This window comes from Mastomys coucha, unplaced genomic scaffold, assembly GCF_008632895.1.
Source record: "Mastomys coucha isolate ucsf_1 unplaced genomic scaffold, UCSF_Mcou_1 pScaffold7, whole genome shotgun sequence".
NCBI classification, from domain to species: Eukaryota; Metazoa; Chordata; class Mammalia; order Rodentia; family Muridae; genus Mastomys; species Mastomys coucha.
Window position 1 is genome coordinate 7091473 of NW_022196913.1, and position 10896 is coordinate 7102368.

The 10896-nt window shown below is 42.1% G+C and overlaps 2 protein-coding genes across 2 annotated transcripts in view; one reads left to right on the top strand and one right to left on the bottom strand.

Moving 5' to 3' along the window:
• Positions 1-2735, top strand: part of Kin (Kin17 DNA and RNA binding protein) — a 13906-nt gene extending 11171 nt beyond the window's left edge. Inside the window, exon 5 of the mRNA XM_031358002.1 lies at positions 1649-2735. Coding sequence (XP_031213862.1) covers positions 1649-2448 — 800 coding nt within the window. The 3' untranslated portion in view covers positions 2449-2735. The remainder of the gene's footprint in view (positions 1-1648) is intronic.
• A 1942-nt stretch (positions 2736-4677) lies between these two features.
• Itih2 (inter-alpha-trypsin inhibitor heavy chain 2) overlaps positions 4678-10896 on the bottom strand; it is a 33841-nt gene continuing 27622 nt past the window's right edge. Inside the window, exons 17-21 of the mRNA XM_031358491.1 lie at positions 8602-8715; positions 8040-8238; positions 6962-7134; positions 6350-6461; positions 4678-4981 (exon numbers count right to left, since the gene is read on the bottom strand). Of these exons, the coding sequence (XP_031214351.1) occupies positions 4834-4981; positions 6350-6461; positions 6962-7134; positions 8040-8238; positions 8602-8715 (746 nt within the window). The 3' untranslated portion in view covers positions 4678-4833. The remainder of the gene's footprint in view (positions 4982-6349; positions 6462-6961; positions 7135-8039; positions 8239-8601; positions 8716-10896) is intronic.

Genomic DNA, 10896 nt, shown 5'->3' on the forward strand with positions numbered 1-10896 from the left:
ATAGTCCAATGAGATGCGCCCTTCCAGAACATAGTCTAATGAGATGTGCCCTTCCAGAACATAGTCTAGTGAGATGCGCCCTTCCAGAACATAGTCTAGTGAGATGCGCCCTTCCAGAACATAGTCCAATGAGATGCGCCCTTCCAGAACATAGTCCAGTGAGATGCGCCCTTCCAGAACATAGTCTAATGAGATGCGCCCTTCCAGAACATAGTCCAATGAGATGCGCCCTTCCAGAACATAGTCCAATGAGATGCGCCCTTCCAGAACATAGTCTAATGAGATGTGCCCTTCCAGAACATAGTCTAATGAGATGCGCCCTTCCAGAACATAGTCTAGTGAGATGCGCCCTTCCAGAACATAGTCCAGTGAGATGTGCCCTTCCAGACATAGTCCAGTGAGATGCGCCCTTCCAGAACATAGTCCAATGAGATGCGCCCTTCCAGAACATGACCCAGTGAGGGCCTGCTCCCTCCTGCCAGGACCTACCTGTTAATCTCTGCCACCTCCCAACAGTGCTGTTAGATTAGGAGTCCATGAATGGATTAATTCACTGGTGGAGTCAGGGCCTCCAGATCCAGTCAGTTCATAAGGCCTGGAGACCAAGCTCTCAGCACATGAGCTCTGGAGACAGTTTGTATCCAAACCATAACATTTGCATCTGGTTAAAGAACTATTAGCAGGGAGCTGGCAAGATGGCTCAGTGGGTAAGAACATTGACTGGTCTTCCAAAGGTCCTGAGTTCAAATCTCAGCAACCACATGGTGGCTCACAACCACCTGTATTGAGATCTGACAACCTCTTTAGGTGTGTCTGAAGTCAGCTACAGTGTACTTATGATAATAATAAAAATAAATCTTAAAAAAAAAAAACTATTAGCAGTCTGATGGCCTGAAATTGATCCTTAGGGTACACTTTTCAGGTTCCTAAAAATTTCCAACTTCCATATAAATATATGTGTACATCACCCACATACACAGACTATACCACACATGCACAAATAAAAATAATAAATTATTCAAGTATTTTTAAAAGTGATTACTGCTAGTAACTTTGTATACTTTGTCTTATCTTCATGTTCATCCTTCCTTTTTTCCTTCATTTGTTGAGACAGTAGCTCACACTGAACTCCAAGCTACTCTACATTGTGTATCCCAAGTTGGAACTCATAGATGTCCTCCTGCTTTAGCCTCCTAAGTGTTAGGGTTGTAGCATGACCCATCACTCAGCATTATAGTCCTTCTTTAGGAAGTGCTTCACATTCTCTCATGAGGTTAGTGCTCAAGTTTGCTCTTCTCTCATTTCTAATCTTTATATGATGAGAAATTAGGGAGACAGGAACTTGTTAGTATTTTGCTTATTTAGTGTGTTACTTCATTCTGGTTACCAGATCATTTAATATTCATCAGACAGCAAGGGCTCTGTAGTTGATCAGTTGTTCCTAAAGTACTTCCTTTTGTGTCTCGGTAACTATTAGCTCAGTGTAGCTGTATAAGCAGGGAAGTGAAAACTCTGTCTCAGGTCTTTGTGTTCCAGGATATTGCTGGAGTTACTGAATGCGTAAGTGTGCAGAGGTGGAATGCTTAGCATGTGTAGTTTACTCTGCATCTATACAGTCATGCTGTCATTCTGGTTTTTTGTTTTTAAGGCTTGTGTAAAGTGGATGAGACACCAAAAGGCTGGTACATTCAGTACATAGACAGAGACCCAGAAACTATCCGTCGACAACTGGAATTAGAAAAAAAGAAAAAGCAAGATCTTGACGATGAAGAAAAAACTGCCAAATTCATTGAGGAGCAGGTGAGAAGAGGCCTGGAAGGGAAAGAGCAGGAGACACCCATTTTTACAGAATTAAGCAGAGAAAATGATGAAGAAAAAGTTACGTTCAATCTGAATAAAGGGGCGGGTAGCTCAGCGGGGGCAACAACATCCAAGTCAAGCTCTTTGGGACCAAGCGCACTGAAGATGCTGGGGAGCGCAGCATCTGGGAAGCGGAAAGAGTCACAGAGCTCTGCTCAGCCTGCAAAGAAGAAGAAGAAGTCCGCCCTGGATGAGATCATGGAGATTGAAGAGGAAAAGAAACGGACGGCGCGGACAGACTCCTGGTTACAGCCTGGGATCATTGTGAAAATTATAACGAAGAAGCTGGGGGAGAAATATCACAAGAGAAAAGGGGTCGTTAAGGAAGTGATTGACAGGTATACAGCTGTGGTAAAGATGACTGACTCTGGAGACAGGCTGAAACTGGACCAGACTCATTTAGAGACAGTCATTCCAGCCCCAGGGAAAAGGGTTCTAGTTTTAAACGGAGGCTACAGAGGAAATGAAGGCACCCTTGAATCCATCAATGAGAAGGCTTTTTCAGCCACGATAGTCATTGAAACTGGACCTTTGAAAGGACGCAGAGTTGAAGGTATTCAATATGAAGACATATCTAAACTTGCTTGAGTTTGAAAATTTGTTAATGACACATTGAAATTGTAAAGCATCAAATTGATGTTAGCCAACACACTGTGTAACTCTACTGTGTTAGGGGATTTGCTTTGTGTGTGTGTGTATATATATATATATATATATATATATATATATATCATATATCATTATATATATCATTATATAATCATTATATATATATATAATCATTATATATATATATAATCATCTATTTAAATACTACTGAATAGTTGTTTGTGTAAATTTATAATAAAATCTTACGTTTTTTTTAAGTGTCAAAACTTTCATTTTATCTTTGTTCCATTTCCCTGATGGACTTTTACCCATTAAAGAATACTATTGTAAAGTGTCATGTAAGAAAATTTGAAAAAAATAGCAAATTCTTAAAGCACAGTGGCATCTGTTTCTAGTCAGGCAAGCCTGATCTGGATTCTGACGAGTCACTGTAATCATTTTCTTTTGCTAGAATAAGACCAGGGAAGAGATGTCACTTTATTTTATTAAGAAATCCTTTAGAGTCTGTTGAGATGGCTCAGCAGTTAAGAGCACCGATTGTTCTTCCAGAGAGTCCACGTTCAATTCCCAGCACCTACACAGTGGCTCAGAGTGATCTATAACTCAAGTCCCAGATCCAGTGCCCTCTTATGGCCTTCATGAGCACTTCATGACATGCTATCCAGACATCCATGCAGTTCAAATATCCATACACATAGAAGAAGTTGCGTGTGTGTCCAATCTTTGGTTTCTTTGGGCCGTATTGGAGAAAGAACTGCCCTAGAATACTCATTAGATCTAGTAGTATCTAACTGGTGGTCCATAGGTTGTGAGATCATGCATTGTTTTATTTTCCATGACCATTGGGTCATGATATCATTTACGAAGTTCATGCTTTAGAACCAGACAATCAGGTTATATATATATATATATATATATATATATATATATATATATACACACACATACATACATATATATATATATATGGCCTGTTCATGTATGGTTTTATTCACAGTTTTTTTTAAAGAACTATGAGTGTGTGTGTGTGTGTGTGTGTGTGGTCTGTTCGTGTATGGTTTTATTTACATGTTTTTAAAGAACTGTGTGTGTGTGTGTGTGTGTGTGTGTGTGTGTGTGTGTGTGTGTGTACAGCATGTGTACAGGCCTGCAGAGGTCAGAAGAAGGTATTAGATCCCTTGGAACTGGAGTTACAAATGACTGTGAGATGACATGGGAGATCTGGAAACTGAACTTGGAGCCCTCTGCAAAAGCAGAAAGTGCTCTTCACTGCTGAGCCAACTCTCCAGCCTCTTACATCGGCAGTTTTCACCCTAAAGAAAGCTGACTTAGTTTATAATCATTTTAAAGCACAGTTTTAAAAACTGAAAAACAAACTTCTAAGGTACAATCTCTGCCAAGACGTACTTTTCTCAAATAAAGTTTCCAACCCCACTTAAGATAAAATGCACATTTAATTAGTTTCATGGTAACTCTGTGATTGATACTTGGGCCAAGCTTGTGAACATAGGCCACATGAGACAAAAAGATGGTTAGTCTGTCTGCCTCACAGACAGCAGCTCTATATTAGTTGTCTGAGATCGCAATTGTTTATACTGTATATAACTAGCAAGTTGTCAGTTCATAGGACCCTCTAAAGAGTGAACAAGCTTGCTTACAGGGAAAGCTGGTGTTTTCCAACTGTCACCGTTAACTTGATTTCCTTCTCTGAAATGCAAGGTTGTTTATTCATTTAAAATGGAAAATAAGTCACCATGGTTCTGGTCTCAAGAGGGACTATATATGAACATTTAGTTACTGATAGACTTACTTTTGCAGGTGATGAATGTTCAAATACCAACTGTTAAAGTTTTTCCCCTGAGTTACATGTAGGGGTTGATTTTTATAGAACCGTTACCCCAGTTTTTGCACGTAAATGTGTCTCCCACTTGGGCAGTACTATCCCTGCAATGGAGTTGAGTGTAAACCTCTTATAAAGCAACCGTGAAGACATAATGTCCCCTGTTTATGTCTGTGTTTACCCAGTCTCATAACTGACCCTCCTGTGAAGTAACAGCACGTGTTTAATCCCCAAAGCTGAGGTGACGTTCAGTATGTGGATTCTCACAGTATAGCCTAGTTCCTGGACTCGACCTCAGTGGCAGCTTGACTCACCACCCAGGTCCTGGGTTACTGATTTAACACATCATCCAAAAACAAATTCCCGAGTCTTTTTTCAAATATTTATTTTTCTCATGTGGGTTAGCAGGCCTTTTAGGCCACTATAATATCTGGGTTTATTTCAAGTTGCTGAAATGGAGGACTAACTGCAAAAAGTGTCAAGGGAGAAAAATGTACCCATACAGTTTCGAAAACTATAAGCCATTAAGGCTGATTGAGAAAGCTATAGAGCTGAGGCACGAGATAATCCTTATAATGTCCATCGATGAAACCTTTCCCACTGTTGTGTACGAACCAGCAGGGAACATCTGTTCCAAACACAATATCCGTCCTGTAGTCCTTCTGCATGCCTCTGGAAGGAAGATGGTGCATAGGGTTAGGGAGGAGTCAACATAGTAACAGCGTATAGCTGGAAACGGCCCTGCTCCTGTTCTTTGTGCCTTTCTTACTATTTCTACCCGCCCTCTATCCCTTCCCTGCCACCCCCAAGTTAAAAGAAATGTCAGTTTCTAGGGTTAGTGCTAGAACACAGGGTAACTGGTGTGTACTCAGACAATTAAGACAGTCCTCCTAGAAGTTGGTCTCTATGGATTCCTCCAGCAGTGCAATGGTAGCAAGTGACAAGATGGAAAAACTAAAACTCAGCACTGTGGGCTAACTGTGCTTGCCGACGAACCTGAGGCACCCCCACCCTCCCACCCCCCAGTTTGTGGATATGTTTCATTTAAGGGTGTTGCCAGCAATTTATGAGCAAATTCAAGCCTTCCCCTTGGAGGATGAAGATTAATATTTTGAAATACGTGCGGCACACTGCCTTCAGCGAGCCCTAAAAGAATGGAGTGGGGCCTGTTTGGTTTCATTTACTAATTGGCAGGTCTCGGGCTTGCAGGAGGTGAAGGTTTGCCCTTTGTCATAGAAAAGATGGTTTGCTATGGAACTGCCTATGCTGCTGTAAGGCAATTGCTGAGGGAGTCTCACCATTGCTCCATGCTTACTGATGTTTATTAATAACCCATTGTTTTCTGTCTGGTAAGCCAATGCCATTTGGGTGGTATAATCAGAATCCATCATTAGACTTCATATGTTTTAATTCTGTGGTATCATACGTAATTTTGAAATTTAATTATCACTGCAAAGTTACATTTTAATTATGTGGAAGATGATGGCATTTCTGTACTGTTATTTCTAGTTAGGAAAATTAATTGCTTTATAAAATATCAAAAGACAAAAATGCTTCAAATTTCTATCAAATGAGGCACAAGGGAGACAATTGAGCAAGGAGGGGACTGAAGTTCAAAGATTTATAGTTCACACTCAGACTGCTAAATTCCAGCTTTGAAATGAAGCACGTGGATATGATACATGTAAGAAAAACTACCCCAAAACACACCCTGAGTATCCATGGTAAAGAAGCTTTTACAGAAAAACATGCGTGCGTTCTCTAGAACTGTGCCTCCTGGATATTTTATGATCTTTTCCTTTGGTCAACAATTTCAATTATTCAGTTTCTGACCATAGGGCTCTTACATTCAGATGACAGGACTAGATTAATTCATCTTGCCATTTCATGATGTGTGCGAGCATATGTGTGGTTATGATTTGCATTTAACCTGGGCTATCTGACGTGTCCTCTGGCTAATGTTGTATATGCGTCTATTGTCAGTGACTTGGGACGTCTGACGGCGTGTGAGGTGGGTTTTCTTACGCGTTCAGGGCCTACCTGCTGACAGTCAGCCTATGCCCTTTCACCTCCATGCTTGCCTCCGGTTTTCCCGGCTCCTTTCCTCGTCTCTCATTGAAGATGTGGATGTCTGGCTCATGCATGAACTGTCCTAATGACACAAAGCATAGATGGTAATTTACTTGGACTCAAGTGACATATTGACCTTCCCTCCAGAATCCCTTTATACTTGATGCTGGTTTCCTAGACCATCAGTAAACGACTACCCACTTGATGGCAGCAGGCTAGGTAGGTATTAGAGAGTGTAGCTCAGATCATAGATACAGGGTGGTTTGAGATGTCACATGCTTACATCTGAAGTCTTCTAAAAACACCTGATGTTATGGAGTCTACTTGTCACAGACTCCTAAACCAAGTCACCTCTCTTCAGTCACAGGAAGGAAGAAAAAAAAAAAAAAAACCTTAGCGCAAATTTTAACCTGTTCTATCCCTTGTCTTAAGTTGCCACCTTTGTGTCATTGGGCAGATGGTGTTGGCCATAATGTTCCCCAATCATTCTGCCACGTTGGGCTCTCTACTCTTGTGACCTTACCTGCCACCTTATCAGCTTCTAACCATAGTCATCCAAGTCAAGCTGTCGAAATACATTACCTAAGAGTCCATGCACGCTGGGTGAGAACTTGTCTGTGGGGGGAGCATAGATCCCCAGGAAGTCCACATTAACTGGATGCTTCCTCCACACGCGATGCAGCAGGACAGAAAAGAACAGCTCTTTATTTAGGGTGAGAGTCACAGATTTTTCTTTCTTCACAGAGATAAGCATCCTATGAGAAAGCCAGCAGAGAACTAGTTTCTAGATGATTTCAGAGCAGACATTCTGTCTCTCTCTCTCTCTCTCCCTCTTTCTCTCTGTGTCTCTCTCTGTCTCTCTCTCTGTCTCTGTCTCTCTGTCTGTCTCTCTCTGTCTCTTTCTGTCTCTCTGTCTCTCTGTCTCTCTGTCTCTCTCTCTGTCTCTGTCTGTTTCTCTCTGTCTCTCTCTGTGTCTCTGTGTCTCTGTCTCTCTCTGTCTCTCTCTGTCTCTCTCTGTCTCTGTCTCTCTGTCTCTGTCTCTCTGTCTCTCTCTCTTTCTGTGTGTGTGTGTGTGTGTGTGTGTATGTGCCCATGTATGTATGCATACACACTACTGGAGGTCAGAAAAAGACAACTTGCAGGGCTTTCTTCTCTCCCTCCACTTTGTGGGTTGTGAGATTGAATTTAGGTCGTTAGTCTCAGAAGCAAGTGCCTTTGCACACTGAGCCATCTTGCCACCCCTAATAACAAACTCTCCATTCCTTCAGTGACAGCTTCCCCACATCAGTGCTGTGAAAGGTGGTATATCTAAAACAGCCGGTGGCCAGATCTCTTGGGAAGATCCTCTTGCATACAATACAGTCACGCCGTTTGGAACATACTTGATGTAGTCAGCTACAGATTCCAACAGATGGGTCTGCTTACATGGACTGAGCACTTACTGTATCCATTTCCCTGAGCCTGGTCAGCGAGACACAGTGAGCATTGAAAACAATTCCTGGACCCAGGGATAGCACAGTGCATGAGAAGAGCTTCCCTGAACCTTAGCGTCCTTGTATCTAAAATGACAGCTGTATGATCTCCGCTGAGGGTGAGGCTAGGCTGGCTTCTGCAGCCGCGTTCCAAGGGCAGATGGGAATCGAGGTGGAATACTACTTGCCTCTCATTCCCAAGATGAGCTGTGTCAGACCAGGACAGTCGAGATGTAGAGGAGCCAGAGCTCAGGGTGATGGACTCGGTGCTGATTTCTATCTTCATGTCTTCCTTTTGGAAATAAAATCCCAGTTTTCCAAAGTAGGTGCTTAGCTTTCCATTCTCTGCCTTTTTGGCACCAATAAGCTGACCATTGACTACAATCCCTGTAAAGGAAATCATGCTTTCTCTCTTGTGCCCCACAGGTGGGTACCACAGTTTGTACTTATAAAGTTTGACAAGTCGACAATTTCATAATACAAATATTTTTCTTTATGGGATATTTTAAAGTTAATATTTTTATAAAATAAAGCAAAACATCAGTCAGCTCATGCTCAGAATATGTACTTTTAGGTTATACTTGTTTGAAATGATTAATATATATTTATAATTCAATTTCTTACTGTTATAATACTTTTAAAACTATAGTGTATCTAATGAGGTGAGAACAAAAGGAATCCCAGGTAGTCCTAGGGACGCCTGGCCATTGTGCCCTTAGTGGACTCAAATGGAATCTGCTTTTAGGTTACCTGATTCCGGATCAGACACCAGACTTAGGATTTTCCCAGGTTCTGAGTCAATATTGAAACAAATATTCTTTTTGCTTTTGGGTAGGTAAATGATGAAGTGGGGGTCATTTTCCACTAGAAAATATACAAGGAAAATAAAAACATAAAATTATAAAAAGGAAGATGGTTTTTGTCATTGTTGCTTACTAAGACAGGATCTAACTTCATATCATAGGCTGTCCTTGAACTTGTGACCGTCCTGTCTCAGCCTCCAGAAAGCAAGATTGTAATGCACTACGTTACCTCCTGACCCTTCCTTTCATCTCTCAAGCTACACAGCTCATTTCAGGTGGTCAAGGAAGACTTGGTTCATTGGTCAATGTCAATGCTGGGCACTAGAGGGCACTGTAAAGGCATGCAACAAAGACTCCTTTGGAAAACATTTATGGCAAATTTTTCCTTCCATTTAAACACAGTACTTGTGGTGGTTTGAATAATATTGCTCCCCACTCCCACCCCAGGCTCATATATTTGAATGCTTAGTCACCAGGGAGTTGCAATACTTGAAAAGGATTAGGAGATGTGGCCTTGTTGGAGGAAGTGTGTCACTGGCAGTGTGGGCTTTGAGGTTTCCAAAGACAAAGCCAGGCCCAGTCTTGCTCTCTTCCTGCTGGCTGCAGATCCAGATGTAGACTCTCAGCTCAGTACCCTGTCTGCCTGCATGCTCCCATGCTCCCTGCTGTGATGATGTGTTTCTAGGCAAATGGAGTGGAACACCCCCTGACACTAATCAGTGTAGCTTTAACTTGATAGAGTTGGAAGTGGGTTGAAGATCTCCATGTCAACTTTATATATTCCTGAACTCTTAAGATTTATGGGCCAAGCACTAGTTAGACTTTGTTGAATGCCTAGATATGAGAAGCTTGCTTTATAACTACCCTATAGCCATTACCCCATAATACAGGTGGGATAGCTGAGAGTGGAGAAGTTAGCGTACAGCCCATGGCTACACTGGAAGAATTTGACCCCGGGACGGTCTGATTCAGGGGCAGCCTTTTTGTTGCATCAAACAGCAGACTAGACATGAGGTCTTACTAGGAATGTCATTTTAAAATAAGTTGTCTTGTCCCTTTTTTTGCTGCAAAAGCTTCACTCTAAAAAATGACAGCGTGTGTGGCTCCCATGCTAGGCATCACGGCATGTCCTGCTCTTGGGAGCCATTCACCACACAAGCCCTGCATGCTAATCTTCCACACAGGGTCCCTACTCCGGCATGCAGGTATAAGGAGCAGTACTATCAACAAAACAGAAACAGCAAATCATTCAGGGCCACAAAGAACACTGTTGCAGATAAGCCACAGCACGTGAGATGAGGATGCTTAACACGGTCACCTGAGTCCTCGCTGGTGCTTGTTGCAAAGCGAAGCTTGCTGTATGTAATAAATGAGAGGAGCCTCTCTTTCTCTTTCCTCTCCCTTCTCAGCTGCATGTGATATGACATGTAGGACATTGCACACACGAGGCATGTGCTCTCCCACATAGTGACATCCTCAGGCGTTCTCTCGTGAGATGGGGGTATTGCTGGGTGTCCATGTTGGCCTCAAGCTCACAGTTCATCTGCCTTCCCCTTGAGTGCTGGGATTACAGGTGCCACTTACCCAATCTAGAGTTCATTTCAAATATCATTTTATTTAGTTTTAACTTTAATTAATTAATTTTGGAGACAGGGTTTCCCTGGATAGCCCAAGTCAGTCTTGCACCTATGATCTAAGATGTGTCAGGTCTGAAGATTATCCACTTGTGTGTGTGTGTGTGTGTGTGTGCACATGTATGTGTTGATACATGTGTGTATGCACATGTGTATATATTCGTGCGTGTGTGCGTGTGTGTGTGTGTGTGTGTACATATGGGCTTGTATGTGTGTATGCACATGTGTATATATATATTCGTGCATGTGTGTGTATCTGTGTGTGTACATATGGGCTTGTGCTCTGGCAACTATACAGGTTCAGAGGATTACTTGTGGTACTCTGTTCTCTCCTACCATGTGGGTTCCAGGACTAAACTCAGGATATTAGGCTTGTTAGCAAGTGCCTTCACCCTCAGAGACACCTCACTGAGCCCTCTGAACATTTTTTTTTAAAATAGGAGAGTCTATTCAAGAGAACCTAAGGATCTTATATTAGCAACAGTAAGTAGCCTTCTGTTTTCATTTCAAACAATCCACATGCTGCTAACCAATGAGACCTTCCCTTAGGGCAAAAGCCTGGAATGTTCTTAGAATATCCAAAGTTCATTCTCTAAGAGAGAGAGGTT